Consider the following 19124-nt stretch of genomic DNA (forward strand, 5'->3'; position numbering starts at 1 on the left):
TGTGATATAATTTTAAAATACTTTAACATCCCTGGGTAAGATATGTGCTTTGTGACTTCGGAATGTATTATTTTGTTAGAATTATTCACTCTTTGGACCAGTGTCTGACTTCTGAATTAACTGCAAATGAATGGCAGGGTTAGAAGGGTATAAAATGTCTGAAGTTGTTCCTCCATATTTGCTCATAACTACTAGTTGGAAAAAAGGAACATAAAAATTCCTTAACTATATCGAAATTTACTGAGATCCAGTAAATGGAAACATAGTCAGATTCCAAGACAAGGAAGCAAAACTACAGTCCCAGGTGGTAGGATTTCTTGAGAGTCTAAGGCCCTAGAGCTTGAAGGAAGATCTGGGCACGTCTCGCTGTGCGGGCATCTGCCCAGCCAAGAAGGCAGACCAAGGACCACTTGCCCTCCGAGCGCGACCCACTAGCTCAGTCTGCCTCATAGGGGTTGAGTCAGAGTTTTGAAGATGAGGCTCTGGTTTAGGAAGGTTAAGTCATTGCCCTAATGTCGTAAGACCAAAAAGAGGTGGAGCCTAAACCCACTCCCAGGCAGGTCTGAAATCGGCCAGGGCTCTTAACTACTGAGTAATCCCACTTAGGTTTCCAGGGAGCAAAGAGAATCTTAGCAGGGGGAAGCAAGGATCAGGGCCTTACTGATAACACAGTGCCCCTGCTTGCAATCATCAGACCTACCGTAGCGAATTATCAGTGGAGTGAAACATGCTTTTCTAACTTAGGTTTAGATTTTAATGTTACTACTCCCAGGTGAACTTGCAAATTAAAAAGAAAATAGTTGATGTCAAGAACTCAAATGAAAGAATCTCTAAATATATTTAGAGTTTTCTCTTTGTATCCTTTCTGGGAAAGCTCCATAGAGATTTCTAAGGAATTGAAAATGGGCTGCATGTAGTAATCTTAGTTTACATGGTATTTTGAACATGGCGATTGCATTAACCTGATTCCAATGTATTCTTACCTTTTGTACCACATTAACACAAGCCAAAGGAGTATACACACACACACACACACACACACACACAGCCCAAATAATATTTGCCTTTTGGGGGATATAATTTGACTACTTTGTAAGGTTCAGATAGGTATCTTTGTGCCAAGAGGTGCAGGGCATGCACCTTCTTCTGGGAAGATGATGGTGTTTATATTACAAAGATTTAAAAAAACCTATAGTGCTGCATCAATGTGGCCAATTCCTCTACTTTGGAAATGGGAGCATCTTGGTCTCTTCTTGCACTAGGAAGGGGACACGATGCCATTGGGATGTGTCTAAAACTCTCAGACAAGACTTTATAAGTGGCCATGATTGATTTCTCTGTTAAGTTTGTTTTACTTTAGGAGGTTTGTGTACCATATCAAATCAACTATTGTAACACAGTTTCAAAAATAGAAAAATTAAGGTTAAAATCAACTCTTAATGTATGCAGAGTGCCAATCAAGCTTCAACTTTGAAGCCCATTTCCTTAGGGGTACTTGTGGGCTGGGAGCCCCTGGGATGGGGGCTGGCCAAGGCCACACAAAGCAGAGGTTGTAACTCTAGCCCCTGAGAAGGAGGTGGATTTGTAACCGGCAAAAATGATCAGCCATTAAATCATCAGAAGAATAAACTAATAATTCCTTCTAAACAATAAAGGATTTTCTTCATCACAAATACTCAAGAGGTGGGGCACAGTAGTACATTTTACTTGGACATGGAAACAAGAAAAACCAGAGGGAAATACACATCAATGTTATGCTGTCTATCCTGAACTCTTAAAATGTACATTTCAAGGGTCGGCGCCTGGCAGGAAGGAAACAGCGTGTTCTATTTGGGGCACAACTCCAGGAAACAGCTACCAGGACAGACCTGATCTGAGTATGGCGTATAGATATTAGAACCAACATTTCCTCCACATCAGTACCCCATCCCTCCAGAAATCTTAATAGGCTTTTGAGAGCCTCCATTTAGAGCCGGCTGCATAAAATGATCCTTTGATGAAAAGGGATTGGAACAAGGGTTAAAGTCGACATTGAAAGGTGACCGTGGAGGGCACGGTATTCATACATCCCTCCTTTAATATGTGTGGTGTGCACCTGTGATAAGATGATTCATTACCTGGGTCCGCTCTTTGACAAGCTCCATCGTTCAGGCCTCAGGGGTTCTGATGGGACAATCCTGCACCCGCCCAGGAAGTACAACAAGATCCACTTTTTTTTCCCCCCTGGGATGTGGATGGAGCCGGTTTAGCTTATAATGCATCTCTATTTACTCTTTATGTAAAATAAAGCAAGGTTCAAGACACCTCAATTCCTGTTCCCCCAGAGCAGGCCAAGCATAGAGGAGTAACCTCACTGCTGGGTAAGTAACCTGGGAGGAGAAATCTCGGCAAGCTTGCAAGCTCCTTCTCTCTTGTGTTTCATCATCAGAAACAGCAACATTTGAGAACCAGGTGCCCTACCCAGCGAGGCTGGGCTCTGTGTCAGGCCTTTGAATGGAGGGCACCCCTGACACCATCAGCTTCAACCTCTTTGGCTCTGCACGCAGCTTTCAGGTTTACTGGGGTCTTGAAGAGGGACCACCTTCATCAAGAAGCCCCATCAGCATCTTGGTGGTCGTGATGCGGGCACAAGAGCAGTGTGAGGGAACAGACGTGCCTGATGGTGACATGAGCAAGGTTTAATGGCCCTAGCAGGCTGAAGTAAATCTACAAGCACACGAGAGACCGCTGAGGGCTAGTGAGAATCAGCAAGTGGCTGGGCACGTCGGCGACTGGCGGTTTTGGGATAACTCTAACTCGCGCCTTTTCTTTTTTACCTTTACAGGACATCCTGAATTGTTTCCCATCACCTCCGCATACATCCAGAAATAGCTTTCTTAAGGTTAATTTAAAAATCTTAGAGCAATTAGGGAAGGAAACTTACCAGTCTCCTCCAATACCCAAATTTCCAAAAAATGAAAAAATAAAAAAAAGCAAAATGGAAATCTTACTTGTAAAATGTAACTGATTTTTCTTAGAAAGAGTCTCCCAATCCTGAAAAGTAATTTCTTCAATTAAGGTCATAACATGAGTCATCGTATAGAAATAAAACCAAAATAAAACTTAGTAGACATTCCAGGGGAAGGAAAAAAATCTTGCCTCTAAATTAGAGAAACACCTCCCAACCCTTCTCTTCTTGACGTTGCTGGTCAACATTATTTATTTGCCTTGTACAGCTGCGGTTACATATCACTGTCATGCAAAAGAAATTCATTTCTTTTCCAAGTTCAATCTGCCATAAAAATTCACTCTTGTTCCCATCTCCCACTCACCTGTCCTTGTGCATTAGTAACTAGTTGACCCGTGACCCCCTGCAGACTGGAGAGGGCATTGCCAAAGGCCTGTGAACTTGCTATGGAGCCCATGGCTGCTGCTGCTGCAGCCGCTGCAGCCTGACTTGCTAGTGGATTATTAACCAGCTGCAAAGAGAGAAAAGATCAGGGTGAAACCACCAAGACACGCACAGCACACGGAAACAACATTCACTTGTGGGGGGAAAGTTATCGCTCCAAATGGCTCATGCAAAGGGCCTGGGGAACATTCCCTCTGAAGCTGTATGGTTTGGGAAAGGTTGGCAATGAGGTTGGAAGGGAAATATTCTCCATCAACACTGGGCTGCTTAATGGAGCCTGGGTTTGGGAGTCGCCCCAGGAGGGAGGGAGGTGGGCCCCAGGGGCGAGGTGGGACCTTAGGATCTTCCCAGGTGGAGAAATAATTTTGGAGAAGTCCCTGGGTTTTGTTTGCTAGACTAAATAAAACTTGGAGAAAAGGTCTTCTTTGCTTGAGGCAACCAGACTGAATGTGGGATTAAAACAGGATGGGAGTAGGGGTGGAGGAGAGGAAGAGATTTTAGGGATTTATGCAAATGAGTTTATCATTTTCATTTGTGAATTGCAGTTTCATATCTGGTAAGGCAGACGCCTCACCCCACGTCCTTCTCCAAGGATTAAGGAAATCAAAGTCAGGAGAAATAGAAATCTCCAGCCTCTGTGCTCTCAGAGGCTAAGTCTAGGGTTGGGACTTTTGGGGGGGCTCACTTGAACCATGGAATTCAAGGTCAAGGACAAAGGTCCCCTGGTGAATGGTCAGGTTGACATCAGCTTGCTGTTTTAGCTCATATACGGCCTTCCCTTGGCCTCTTTGCTGGGACAAGAGTGAGCTAGGGAGGAATTTGACAGGGGAATAGTGGCGGGGCGGGGTGGGGGGAATGGGGGGTGGAGAGAGCCACCCAAGGAGGAGGTTATGGCTGCCAAATTTTGTTTTTCTGTGGAGGCCAATTCAATATTCTTTATCCTGCCAATTTTCCACGTCACAGGTTTTCAGGCCTTCTGACCATGAGGCAGAAGTGTAGCTTGAACTAAAATCTGCATTTAGGTTAATGACTAGATATAAATGCAAGAAACATTTAAACTATTTTCACAGTAATGGTTTTGATACATGAATTTCATTTGTATTTATTCCAGGGTGTTATTTTTTCCCATATAGTTCCTCTCAAGTACAGCAATTGTTGTGTATAATAATGCATTTTCCATCACCAGTTCCCACATCCATGAAATTCCTGCATTTAGCAGAAACCTGCCAAGACTAAGACTTGGTAGAAAAAATTTAATGCCATACTTAATTCAAGTCCTAGAAGCTCTTTTAAAGATGCCTCTTTTTTTTTTTTAACTTTCTTCTTTACTTTCTCTTTACTGTCTCAGTTTCTTGTCTTTTTCTTTCTTTTCCTTTTTCCCCCCCTCTTCCTCTCAAAACATATTTTATTACTTAATTCCTTTGGAAATTTGCCTAGAGTTTATGTCATCTGATGAGGATGGAAATACTAATTGTCAGAGGAAATATCAAAAAGGACAAGAATTTAATAATTCTCCCCCCCATTAATGTGATATCCTTATCTTATTGGTTTCTTTATTCTTTTATAACGAAATTTCACAGCACTAGTTCTACAGTCATTCCATTGACCCAGCACATTTTTTTTAGCAATGAAAATCCACTTTCAGCTCATTACATTATGTGTCTTTTGCCTTTATCTCTCTCCTAAAAGATAATGATTTTCTTTTTAAGGAGAAAAAAAAAATTCTCATTCATTAGCCTAAAGAGAAACCCTGTCTTATCCCAGATTACCACCATGGGATTTAAAATTCAGGTTGGCCTTGATCTTGGTTTTCTGAGGATATTTGTACAGTGTATAGGAGGCAAGTAATGGTATATGCTGAATGGAAACTCTCCTTGTTTTTGGCTTGACTCCCTAAAGTGGAAGAGTTTATAGTGTGTTCTTTTTTTTTCACTTCCAAAGTGAGAAGACCACTTGAGGAATACCTTCCCCAAATGGCCAGGATGGACACTGCCCAGTGGTACACAATTCTCAGGTCACGTGCCGGTTGCTATGTTTACGTTTCTTTTCATGCAATACGAGCTGAAATCATAATGAAATTCCTGAATTTCAGGGAGCTCTCAAACCAAGCTTCTTAATCTCAAAGAAAGATTAAATTATGTGCAATTTGGTTCTAATGTTGAATATGCAATTTTGTCCACGAATTTTGAGTGAAACATTTAAATCAGTACCTACAGAATGCTTTCTAAAGAAGATAAGACAATGCTTCCTATTTAATGAAGAGAAAATATTTTTAAAAATCGGAAGACATTTCCCTGACATCTAGGTCAATCAAAAATTCACATAGGAAATTTTGGAATTACTCTCTGGATACAATACAATAGTGTAGATGAGAATTCCCAACATTTAGGACACTAGTGTGTTGTTCAGCAATAGTCCCATGTAGTCACAATAAATTCAGGTATTATATGAAGGATAAACTGTTGTTCTGAATATAAAACAAAGCACCTACTTAAAATCAGCCTCTGGGCCTTTGTGTTATGGGGCCAGGAATGGGAATACTTCTACTGTTTTGAAAGATTGCTTCAGCGACCATGGATGTACAGATTTTATTTTTTTAACGTTTACTTTCTCTATATCCCGGTCCTAGATTGAAATCCAATCTGTTCCTGTTTTTGCAGCCTTTCTCTCTTAATGAAGCAAATGCCAACTCGATGGCTCTCTTACTTGCATCCCTAGGTCTTTGTGAAGGGTGCAGGGCTCTGGGGAGATGCCTTGCTGGCCTCTGGAAGCAGAGTTGGAAGTGAAGGCAGGGGAGTGAGTGGTATATACAGAGACCAGGTACAAGTCAATCTGTAAGCTGACAGCATTTCAGATGGACCGTTGGTGTTGTCGATGGATGCAGCTTCCTAAATATCTTTTGGCTTTTCTGTCTGGAACTGCCAAGGCAGGGATGTAATATGCATTAAGATACGTGGCAGGAACGGTCAGGAAACCATAAGTGTTCTCTTCATCACCTTGGGCCATGTCACTCTGTATTGTCCCCAGTCATGTCCTATTAGCAGTGTTCCTCTCAATACTCCTTCTTGATTGGAGACTCGGGGGAGATTTGGACAGTGGGGAGCCCAGGCGCAATAAACGCGTATAATGAGCATGTTAACGTTCTAGGACCAACTGGATGTTTTGAAGGCACTGCCGAGCGTATGCCTTCAGATCTTTCATTGCCAATGTACCTAACCAGCAAAGGATGGCCCAAATGAGGTCTGACTGTGCTACATACTTGTGTTTGCAATAGACCAGTTCGAAAGACATGCCGCATTCTGGTGCACGCTTGTTTATAAATGTGGTAGCTCTCAAAGCAGGATTTGCATAGAGAGTCCTCATGTCACATCCAAATGGATTCTGGGCCCTGAATCCATCAAGCTATAGTTCTATAAGTCTCAGATAGTCTAAAAACCTACTAATAGAAACACTAATTCCTTAAGACAGCCCCCTGAATTTTCGAGAATAAAAATAACAGGATAATAAAACAAAAATAGTTTTGTACCGGTAAGCAAAGGCTTCAAGCCTCACAGAGCCTGGTCTATCCATTCATGCAGTTGAGGGCATCCGCTCTGAAACCAGACTGCCTTGGCTTGTGACTTGAAGTAAACCATGCTTCCTACTCTCATAGGTTAAATGGGTGTAAACAGGGCACCCCTGTTCACAGAGTTATGATGAGAATTAGATGAGATAACATATGCGAAAATGTTTTGGAATGATACTTGGCACATATCGTGTTCTAAAACAGTGCTATAGCTATTATCCTCGGAGTTCATAGTGTGCAGCAGGATTCTGAACTGATTAATTTATCAGAATTAGAACTCACCTCCACAAATATCTTTTTACTCTGGAAGTAATGTGAACACAGTAACTGTAGTCTCCATTTTTATACTTTAAATTGTACTTTCTAATTTTATTTTGCTTATTTTAAAACAGTAGCTTGAAGAAAGCGATTAGCTAAGTAATGTGATTGTTAGATGAGATGAGTTGTATAATTGAAAAGATAAATATGGGGTTTAAAGATATTTCAGACTGGAGGACATCTGAAAGAAGTAGTTAAAGCATGACATCACCTGCTGGCCTCTCATATTTGATCACGTATAGAGAAATGTATAGAGAAAGCAGTGTTTTGATTCTGAGGCCAGGGTAGGTAGGTGGCAGAACAGCAAGAGAAGACCTTTTTTTTTTTCTGGTCTGTTTGTTAGGGTTCCAGAAGGACACCCATTTTGCAGTTTAATTCCTGCCTCATGTCAAACTATGGTGAATGAGTCTATCCCACAGTTGTTAATTTGATAGTGAAGGCATGCAGGAAGTAGATTCATAAAAAACATTTCCCTTGGGATTTGCAATGGTTGATTTCTCCATTCACGTATCGATAGGGATATTGGGTAGTCATCTCATAATGAGAATAAATCCATATTCCCAAATCCATAGGGCTCTATGCACATCCTTATTATCTGTGGACACTAAATGGTGATGGAAAGAAAAACTCTGATACAGTTTCTTCAAGGAGGACTCTTAGATGGTGTCATCTGTGTGACGTCACATAAATGTCACCAGAGATAATGTGGTGGGGTATCCAAATCTAGCCCCGTCTTCTCTTTCTCTGAAAGACTCACATTCTACAGCCTGCTAAAGAATTCAGGTTTCTTGAATCTGAGCCTTAGTAGTCACAATATTGTTCATGAAAATTTGCTGATTACATTATTCTATTAGTATAAATCTTATTTACAAAACTACGGCAGCATAACGCAGCACTGTGGCTGTAGTGTTATATTCTATGTCTATGTCTTTGTACCAGGAGGACCTTATGAATGCAGCCGGCTCAAACCTTTCTTTGGAGCATAACTGCTCATGATCTATAGTTTTATCATTCTCCTCATGAGCTATGTGAGTTTTATAGAATATGGATTTTGGAGCAGCTCTTTTTGCTACTAACTTTTCAATTTAAAACTCTGAAACTGTGGTATCATTTGTTTTTAAATGAGGATGTTCATGAACACATTCATCACAATTCATTCCCCATTTAAGGTCTGAAATGACTTGCAGTGGCTGCCTAGAAACAGGAGGGCAAATGTGGCTCTTCATTTCCATACACTAGGTCCTTGACTTTTCTTATACTGCAAAACGTGTTTCTTGGTTCCTTGGGACTCTTTTAACCAAATCAGTATTTCCACTTCTTACCCTCAAGGCTTACTCTTAAAGGTCAAGGAAATACCGGTAGACAAATTCTGGAAGGGCGGCCATATTCATCTCAATGACCCACCCGATGTGTGTTCTATCCTACCAGGTTTTTCCCTTTGATCTCATGATTATTATGTGTTATGAAACCCTCATCACAGCAATCAGTTTTGTGAGTTTTATTTTATTTTTTAATTTTAATGTTTATTTTTGGCCTCACTACGTGGCATGCGGGATCTTAGTTCCTTGACCAGGGATCAAACCTGTGCCCCCTGCAGTGGGATTGTGGAGTCTTAACCGCTGGACCTCTGGAGAAGTCTCAGTTTTGTGAGTTTTAATATTGAGTCAAGCTTTGCTGCTTGCTCTCTGCCCACTTCCCTGAAGAGATGGCAACGTGCTACATGCTGCCCGTCCAACTCTCTACCAACCAAAAGTCTCCATTTCCATGGCTGAGACGTCTCAGCCTGGAGTGCATGAGATGTGCCGTGATGACTCTCAGATACTGCAACGTCCTAAAATACCTTCGAGTCATCAACGTAAAGTCACATGGATTTCAGTCTAGTCTCAAAATGAATTATATTTAATTTATTTTAATTTTCTGGCCAACTGTAGTATAGTAATTTTCTATTAATGCTCCAGTAACTTTCTATCAACACCCAGCTACACTGGCTAACAGAGGAATTTTGTAAATGACCTAAAGTCTGAGGTTGAGTTTCCCAGAAACAGGATGGAGGGGGACGGGAGGAATTCCAATCTAGCAGGGGCTCTGGAGTGTGAGTTCCCACTCCCGAGGCAAGGAGGCTGGGTGTCCACACTCAACACCTGACAGTCCCAGTTCACATCTGTGGGGTGGAGGAGAGGCTTGGGACTCAAATCCCTGGGTACTGTTGGCTCTTTGCTCTTGGGACAAAGTGGAGTGTTTGGAAGAAGAGCTGCTCGTGCTGGTTTTTGAAAGCCCCCCAAGACGGGGGCAACTTACAGAAAAGAAGGATTCCAAGGGATCTGGGTGGAAATTGAACAATTATGGCTACAAGGCAAATGTCACTCCCTTTCACTCATTAAAGTCTTAACCCTGCAAACCTTTATTCAGGACCCACTATGTTTTGGGCACAGTGTGAGAAAGATGGTGTGAATGACAGAGTGACATGTTCCCTACCCTCTGGGGACTTATAGTCAAAGAGGGAAAGAGATCTGGTAGGAAGAGATGGGAGGTAGGAAAAGATGAGCTGTCCAGGGAGCAGTATCCAGACCTGGAGGGGGTGGCAGTCTGGTGTGGGGTCAGTGAGAGAAGAGGTGGTGGGTTCAAAGAGACCTGGAAGGGCATCTCTGATTCTGTCTCTGTCTACCTTGTGCTCGTTCAGAGTTGCACAGAAATGTGACTGGCAATGAATGAACCATTCTATCTGAAAAGGGAAAGGGGAGCAGCACAGTGTAAGAATTAAGAGCTTGCATTCTGGAACTAGATTGCCTGGGTTCCAATCATGAAGCTGCCAGTAACTTGCTGTACCTTTCTGCTAAGGTCTGAATGTTTGTGCACCTGCTCCCTCCAATTCATATGTTGAAATCTTAACCCCCAAAGATGATGGTATTAGGAGATGGGGCCTCTGGGAGGTGCTTAAGTCACAGGGGTGGAGCCCTCACGGATGGGATTAGTGCCCTTATGAAAAGAGACCCCATAGAGATCTTTAGCCCCTTTCACCACATGAGGACACAGTGAGAAAGCACTGTGAATCAGGAGAGGGCTCTCAACAGAACTCAACCATGCTGGTGCCTTCCTCTTGGACTTCCCAGCTTCCAGAACTGTGAGAAATAAATTTTTGGTTTATTAAGCCACGCAGTCTGTGGTGTTTTGTTATAGCAGCCTGAAAGGACTAAAACACTTTCTGTGTCTCAGTTTTTTCAATGTTCGTAAACTGGGGATAATAATAGGAGTAATGATGTAATGGGGATGCTGTGAAAAATACATGAGTTAATATATGCAAAATACTAGAAGAGTTCCTGGCATATGGTAAGCACTATGCAAATTTTGCTATAATAATTTTTATTCCTTCCAGGAACTTCTGGCCACACTATTGTTTAGGTTTGCATCCCCTCTGCCCCTCACTCCCTTGAGGGGAGTCACAATGGGACTTTTTGCAGATCCTCAACTACCCTGGGGTGTTTGCACTTGCTGTTTCTACATCTGCAACCCTTTCTCATTCACATCTCTCTTCTCCCAGGTCACCTCCATAGAGACACGTTTCTTGACTACTTTATCTAAAAAGCACTCCCTTTCTTTTAAAGATTCATGCCAAAACATGTACAAGGAAATGATACAATGTCAGGGATTCATTCTGAGATAATCTACGCAGTGGGGAGAAGGGTGGGGATATAGAAGAGCGTCTGGTGTTGATCACTGTAGAACCTAGGTGGTGGATATATATGGTTCATTATGCTATTTTTTATTTTTATTTATTTATTTTTTTGCGGTACGCGGGCCTCTCACTGTTGTGGCCTCTCCCGTTGCGGAGCACAGGCTCCGGACGCACAGGCTCAGCGGCCATGGCTCACGGGCCCAGCCGCTCCGCGGCATGTGGGATCTTCCCGGACCGGGGCACGAACCCGTGTCCCCTGCATCGGCAGGCAGACTCTCAACCACTGCGCCACCAGGGAAGCCCCTCATTATGCTATTTTTTCTACTTTTACATGTGCTTGCAATTTTCCGTAATACAAAGTTTAAAAAAAATTCCCTTTCACTCTCCATCTAGTTTTCTCATGTATTTCACAGCACTTGTAGAGTCTAATATTACATTAGTCATTTGTGTATTCTCTTCATCCCTCTGTCTAGAATACAGATTTTGGTTCACTGCTGTATCTTCAGCTCTTCAACAACACCAGGCACACAGCAGGCCCTCAGTCAACATGGATTGAATGAACATATGAAGGAGTGAGTCAAAGATATCTAGGCCTGACTGGGATCTTGGTGGGAGTTGGAACCTTCAATTTACAGAAAAGAGTGAAAATTTTGGAGGAAATTTTTCTAACCTCATCTTTTTAAAAACACAGCACCACACTTTAGAGTCTCTCACACCCACTGGACTGACTGACCAGAGCCTTGAATATGGGTGACTCAGTCCTGAGGGTTCGTGAATAATCCGATGGGTCAGTTCCTAGTGTGAGTCACCGCCTGCACTTACAGCATTCCTCTCAGCTGCCCAGGCAGACTCCCCCAAGGAATTCTGGGAATATCCCAGGATATAAAAACAACGGCAGCATCTAAGGATGAAGGCTCTTCCCTGGACCTCCTGGACCAAAAGCATCCCTGGAAACTGCAGGCTGAGAATCAGGTGGGGATGGGGCTGTGTGGAGGGCTTAAGCTCCAGGTTTGATGTTACCTGGGAGCTGAAGCATAAGGAGGCAGTGAATGAGGGCTTTTATTTATTTTTTTATCCTTGGGCTGTGTTGGTGGAGATGGAGTTGGACTATGGGGTTTGCATCCCCAGCCCAGCCCCATGGACTAGAGCAAAGCTTTTGCAGACAGCAGCACGGGCAGGAGCAGAAAGGGCTGTTTTCCCCAGATAAGGATGGATCCCTGTGTCCCTTTGAGGCTGGGTGGCCGAGTGTGACATCAGTGTAGGAGGGGCATGCTCTCCCTTCGTGCAGCCTCACTGTGGTGGGACTTCAGGAGGTGTCGACCACTTGGGCATTTACATGGTCTGTGGTTCCTGGAGGTCACTGGGGGCAGTGTCAAAAGTGAGGTTCTATTCAGATGGCTTTGCAAACCCTGCACATCAACGCAGGTGAACAGAGGGGAGACTATGAGCACATGTAGATGCCCTGGAGAGTGGTCTAGAAGGACACTGGAGAGAGAGGTGGATTCTGCAGAGGGCCCGGGTCCAGGTTCTGCAGGATGATTGATGAGATCTGCACTGAGGGAACAGGGACCCCTTGAGGGAGGGGAAGGAAATAAGTCTGGCCAGCACACTGATTGGCTGCAAACTATAGAAAGCTCTCCGATGGGGGGCATTTCTTTTTTATTTTTAAATTTACTGATAAAATTGTCAAGCCCAGCACTGAGGGGGAAAAACTAGTGTTTAACTTACCCCAATACATTTGATTTGGAAGCAGAGAGGTCAGTATTATGGAAACTCACCAACACTAAATCAGACTTTATCTAAGTTATATGCAGGCCAATACTGTGTTACCACCAGCTTACACATCTCATTTCCTTTTCTGTCTAGTCCTCCATTTAATAACCTGAAAATCTATCTTTTTATTGAGTTTCATGCTATTTTCCTACTTACATACAATAGCGCTCCTCTCACCAATTGCCTATTGTCATGGCACATTAGTTAGGTGAATTTGTTGATATTTCAAAATTACTCTTTGTGTATCTTTCATTCTATCATCCAGTTTAAATAAGTGATTGGGAGCACTCCTGTGATGAAAGAAAAAAGGCTAATTTTTTTAAAGAATAAATTGCTTCCCTGGTACAGCAATTGGTATTATTCCAGTTTCTAGCTACGGGAAAGCAGGGCACACTTTTGCCCCGCCCACGTCTAATTTACTTAAATTACTCCCCAACACTGGTTGAGCCCCTGCAGGGAAAATAGGTGCTATTGAGGGCCGAAGAAAGACAAGAAAGGATGAGGCACTCAAAGAAAGACACGGCATGGTCTGCCCTGCGGAGCCTCAGGACAATTCTGTTCATCAGATACTTCCCATAAACGTCGGGCAGGCGCTGAGCCAGGCCCCAGGGATACAGAGGTGAACGAGGCAAGAGTCTTTTGCCTTGATGTGCTCCCTAATTGATGAATTGCTGACTTCCACCCCATGTAGCCAGTGCTGTAAGAAAGGGGTGCCCGGAGCCCAGATGAGGGGCCGTCGCTAGACCTCAGGCGTGCAAACCACTTAGGATCTTAGAATCAAGAAGGATGATTAGGAGTTGACTGGGGAAGAGTTGGGAACGGGAGAAAGAAGGGAATAATAGAATGGAGGGCAGAGAAAGCATTTCATGGGTGTGAAGCCACTGCATTGGTACTTGGATATTTTGGGACCATGAAGTGAGGGAGGGGAGTGGCAGATGATGGGGTGAGGTGTGAGATTATGGAGGGAGCACTTGGTGTGTCACCTTCATTCTGTGCGGGAGGGTGGAGGGACATGATCAGATCTGAGGTTTAGAATGGTCACTCTGGTGACTGAGCTGGACTAGGGTGGGGGGTGGGTCAGCCTGGAGGCAGAGAAGATCAGGAGGCAAAGACCAGGGGCCGTCTTTCAGTGGGAGAAAGGGTGTGGCTTGGGGTAACTTTGCACTTGGAATACAGACTAGTTTGTTATCCATTGATTCAACAAACATTGACCATTGACTATATGTCTCTCCCCCAAAGAGCTTCCAGGGTGTGGGAAGACACGTCTGTAGATAAATAAATTAAGAGCCAATGGTGCAAATCCAAATCACAATCGGAGATTACCTCACACCTGTCAGAATGACTATCATCAAACAGACAAGAAATAAGAGGTGTTGGTGAGGATGTAAAGAAAAGGGATCATGCACTGTTGGGGGGAATGGAAATTGGTGCAGCTATTATGGGAAACAGTATGGAAGGTCCTCAAAAAATTAAAAATAGAGCTACCCTATGATCCAGCAATTCCACTTCTGTATATTTATTTGAAGGAAACAAAAATGCTAACTTGCAAATATATCTGCACCCCCCTGTTCACTGCAGCATTATTTACAATAGGCAAGACAAGGAAGCAACCTAAGCATCCATTAAAGGATGCATAAGGAAAATGTGGTGTACATATAGATATATATTATATATCATTATATACAGAATGGAATACTACTCAGCCATAAAAAGGAATAAAATCTTGCCATTTGCACAACATGGATGGACTGCAGGGCATTATGCTAAGTGACATGAGTCAGACAGAGAAAGACAAATACTGTGTGACGCCACTTATATGTTAACAGCAGCAACACCAACGGCCCAAGCTCACAGATACAGAGAACAGACTGGTGGTCACCAGAGGTGGGGGGTAGGCTAAATGGATGAAGGGGGTCAAGAGGTACAAGTGCCCAGTAATGAAATATATGTCATGGAGAAGTAACGTACAGCATGGGGACTACAGTTAATAATACTGTATTGGGTATTTGCAAGTTGATAAAAGAGTAGATCTTAAAAGTTCTCATCATGAGAAAAAAGATTTCTAACTATGTGTGGGGATGGATGTTAACTGGACTTACTGTGGTGATCATTTCCCAATACATACAAACGTCAAATCATTTTGTTGTACACTTGATACTAATATAATGTGGTATGTAAATTATGTCTCAGTAAAATATAAAACGAGCCACAAGCGTTGGGGTAGCAGTGTGATCAGTGACCTGGGGGAACACTGGGGAACTGGCTAGCTCACTAGGGGAAGAGATGCATGTGAGGGAAGCTTCACAAAATAATTGCTAGGAGGCAGATCAACTAAGCAGACAGGAGAAGAGGGGCAGTTAGAGCCGAAGAAAGAACAAGTACAAAATTATGGGAACATCAGTATGCCTGGTGTGCTTGGAATGGCCAGAGTTGGGGCAGCAGATGGGGCTGGGAAAATTCTGAGATGGGTTCTGAAGGCAGAGAAGGAAGGTAGGAAAATAGAAATTAGGAAGCACATGTATGAATGGCATGCGTGTGCTCATATGGAATAGAGCATCTCCTGAGAGATTCCTTGCAAGCTGTTGCTTTGAAAGCACCTAAATATTCCCATCTTTTGCAATATAATGGAGACAGCCTTAACAGCTTTGTAGCTCAGGAAGCAACAATGACTGATAGTCATTAAATCACAAAATATTTTCGTTTATTTTATATAAAGGAAAATCTAAACAACTGATGACTGACCAAAGGAAAAAACCAAACCAAAAACCAACAATTGAATTTTGAATAATAAAAACAAAGCCATCATCTTTTAAAATGCAGGATGTTCTCTGCTACAAAAAATTACAAGGATGGATTATAAGTGATAAATTCTACCTGTGTATCCAACCATCATATCCATGGCTGGGTACACGTGTGGAGATTGAGCTGTGATTTTGTAAACTGGGGATGTGTGTATACATATGGCTGATTCACTTCACTGTCAGCAGAAACTGGCACAACATTGTGAAGCAACTATACCCCAATTAAAAACAAAACAAAACAAACAAAAACCTTTAATTTTATAAATTAATTATAAGGGTTGTATTAGTTTATGACAAGATTTGAAGTCTCTGAGAATCTGCCCAGAGAAGATGGAGGTCTTTTATTTACTTTGGGGCTATTTTACTCCTGAATATGTATATTTTCTATAGATATTAATTTTACCATTGAAACTCAAGAAACTTTTTAGAAGTCCAAACTAGTTCAATCTATCACTTATACAGAACAAAACATATGCTTCCTCTTTCTTCCATCCCAATAAACACACTGGTTATTAAAATATGCTTGTAACAAATGTTACACATAATATCTTGTTTTTATTCACGCATGGGCAGTGTAGAGCCTTGTCTAAGCTATTACTGAATTTTACTTTTATGCATAATGGTTTGCTTGCCTCATAAAATCTATTCACTGAACAGCTATTGTAGAAGAAAGCTAGTCAGAAGATATGCTATTCTTCCCACAAAACAATACTACATTTGGGTCATGCATTATTTTCTCCCAAGGACCAGCAGAAATCAACCTATTTACTGTTGGTGTGACCTTTCAAACGTCTACTTTCTTGAATTTACAGTGGGATCAAATTAACCATTTGATTCCACTATAGGGAGAAGACAATGCATTTCTGGTCATGTCACATCCATCTTTAAGTGACATCCTTAAGCATTTATGATGGTTCCTTTACTGTCAAGAGTACAGGGGGGACCTCCCTGGTGGCGCAGTGGTTGAGAGTCCGCCTGCCAATGCAGGGGACATGGGTTCGTGCCCCAGTCCAGGAAGATCCCACATGCCGTGGAGCGGCTGGGCCCGTGAGCCATGGCCGCTGAGCCTGCGCATCTGGAGCCTGTGCTCCGCAACAGGAGAGGCCACAGCAGTGAGAGGCCCCTGTACCGCAAAAAAAAAAAAAAAAAAAAAAGAGTACAGGGGTACAGAATACAGCTCCACACCCATGTCAGATGTGCTGCAGCCTCAGTGCCCAGAAGAGAACTTTGCCATTAGGAAAAACAAATGGTCTAAATTATTAGAGAAAATATGACTCTGTAGAAGGGAAAAGATAAGTACAAGAAAGAGAAAGCAAAAAAACATGACCAGACGCTCAGAGGTAAATAAAATCCTTCTGCGTTCACAAAAAATATTGGTTATAGGTTGTTCTAAAAACATTAAGCTAACAGTAGAACCACTACCTGTAGGATACGTAAGCCAAGAAAATACAAAAAGTTGTTGTAGAGATCACTTGGGAAGTTTCCATTAATAAAACCGAACATAGGTTGAAAAACATAAAGCTTAATCTCACCAAGAGCAAAAGCAAGGCTGTGTCGGAATTTTCCACATTTAGGGAGAAAAGAGCAAGACATCACTAACTGAAGAAACCAATCTACCCAATCAGCACAGAGAAAAATATGTTTAAAATGTTCTTGGCAATACTGGTAACTACTGAGAAAAGCCTGGATGTGCATTTAGAGGCAGAAACTAGGTAAACTAGTGATGGAGGAGAGAATGTGAAATTGCTGAAAGACAGGGCAGTCGGGTTCTCTTCCTGAGTCAGCTGCTAAGTGGGCGTGGTGTCTTGCCCTGCCCCTGCTCCATTTCCTTGTCTGTAAAATCAGAAAGTGGAACTAGGTCAGTGGCTTTCAAAATATGGTCCCTGATGGGCAGTTAAGCCACAGTGGTTTCAGGGACGTGTGCTACGGAGTTAGCCTCCCCTGATGAATATCCCCAGTAAACACTGAGGTCCACCATCATCCTTTGTGCTGCTCCAAGGCCTGGAGAAATCACGATTTCCCTCCTCCCCTCTCTGATAGCTCTGCAGGGTTTGGGCTGCAGGCCAGCTCCAGGAATGTTCAGGTCCTCTGGAGGGGACTGGAACAACGGGCTTTCTACCAAAGTGGTTCTCAACGTGGGGCCCAGGGACCAGCAACATCAGCATCACCTGGGAGCTGAAAATGCAAATTCTCAGCCTTCACCCCTGACCTGCTGAATCAGAAACTCTGGGCCAGGAGTGGCATTCTGGGTTTTAACAGCAATTCTGGTGATGCGGATGCACACTAAAGCCTGAGAACCCTCAACTGGGTGATCTCTAAAGCTCCTTCAAAGAGTAAAATTCCATGATGATGCTCAAATGGTGGAATAAAACTTAAAACGGTGCTGTAATTTTTTGAGTTCTATTCCTGTAAGAGTTACTAAATAAATATATTAAATAAAAAATGTTTTCTAGGGCTTCCCTGGTGGCGCAGTGGTTGAGAGTCTGCCTGCCGATGCAGGGGACACGGGTTCGTGCCCCGGTCCGGGAAGATCCCACATGCCGCGGAGCGGCTGGGCCCGTGAGCCATGGCCGCTGAGCCTGCGCGTCTGGAGCCTGTGCTCCGCAACAGGAGAGGCTGCGGCAGTGAGAGGCCTGCGTATCGCAAAAAAAAAAAAGTTTTCTAAATCTGCTTTAGCCTGCGGGGATATAAGGCTGTCAGGTCTTATAGCAAGTTTCTAAAACGACCGTGCTGTTCACTGACTTTGGGGCTGGTGCCCAGCAGCCAGCGGGCAGCAGCTTGGTACCTGCACATCCTGGGCTGAGACTGGGGCTCCATGCTTTTCCCATGTGATCAGACCCAGCACACTGTTCTATCACAGGGAACAGCAATAGAATTTGAAATCTGTAATAGATTTTTAATAAAAAACGAATTACCTGATGTTTAAAGATAAATAACTGCACATCAACCAGGCAAAGGCTTTCAAGGATGAAAGCACAGAGTTAGAACTGCCATATCCCAGTTTGTCCAAATACGGAAGAAAACCACTGCAGAAGGGAGAATAGAGGTCCGGTCATCACCATGAAACTTGGGCAGAGATACAGCTGCTGAAGCTTTGTACCCGTATAGCTTCAGCATGGAATTCCACAATCAGTTGGGCTTTTTGGGGGATATATTCCTGTGTCTGGATAGTAGAAAGTTTTATTCATGCTTTATTTGATTTTTCAGATGATCATGTACACTGTTTACTATGTGTTTGGTATATTACTTAAAAAAAATAAGAGCACATTTTAAAATTCCTTATGCCTTTATGCGTCTCCATTGCAGTAATGGAAGGAAAAAATAAAGCAAAATGGCCAAGTGTAAAAAAAGGAAGAAAAGACAATATATAACTTTAGAGGTGATTGTATAATCACTGTATAGAAAACATCACTTAAATAAAATAAAATATAGAAGCAGAGAATGAAAAAAAACCATATTAAATAAACAAGTTTACTTTTCCAAAATTTTGGTTTCAAGAACTTGGACAAATTGAGCAAGAGAGTCACATGGCTTTTAAAGAAAACGCCATCAAGTAACAAGGGGAAATGTAATTTCTTAGAATTTATGAAATAAATTGGAAGT

General features: G+C 42.7%; 1 protein-coding gene across 2 annotated transcripts in view; it reads right to left on the reverse strand.

The window, feature by feature from the left end:
• Positions 1-19124, reverse strand: part of POU6F2 (POU class 6 homeobox 2) — a 450125-nt gene that overhangs the window by 48494 nt on the left and 382507 nt on the right. For both annotated transcript variants that reach the window (XM_060019839.1, XM_060019840.1), the window contains one exon: positions 3312-3458. In XM_060019839.1, coding sequence (XP_059875822.1) covers positions 3312-3458 — 147 coding nt within the window. The remainder of the gene's footprint in view (positions 1-3311; positions 3459-19124) is intronic.

The sequence above is a fragment of the Delphinus delphis genome, chromosome 9, assembly GCF_949987515.2.
Source record: "Delphinus delphis chromosome 9, mDelDel1.2, whole genome shotgun sequence".
NCBI classification, from domain to species: Eukaryota; Metazoa; Chordata; class Mammalia; order Artiodactyla; family Delphinidae; genus Delphinus; species Delphinus delphis.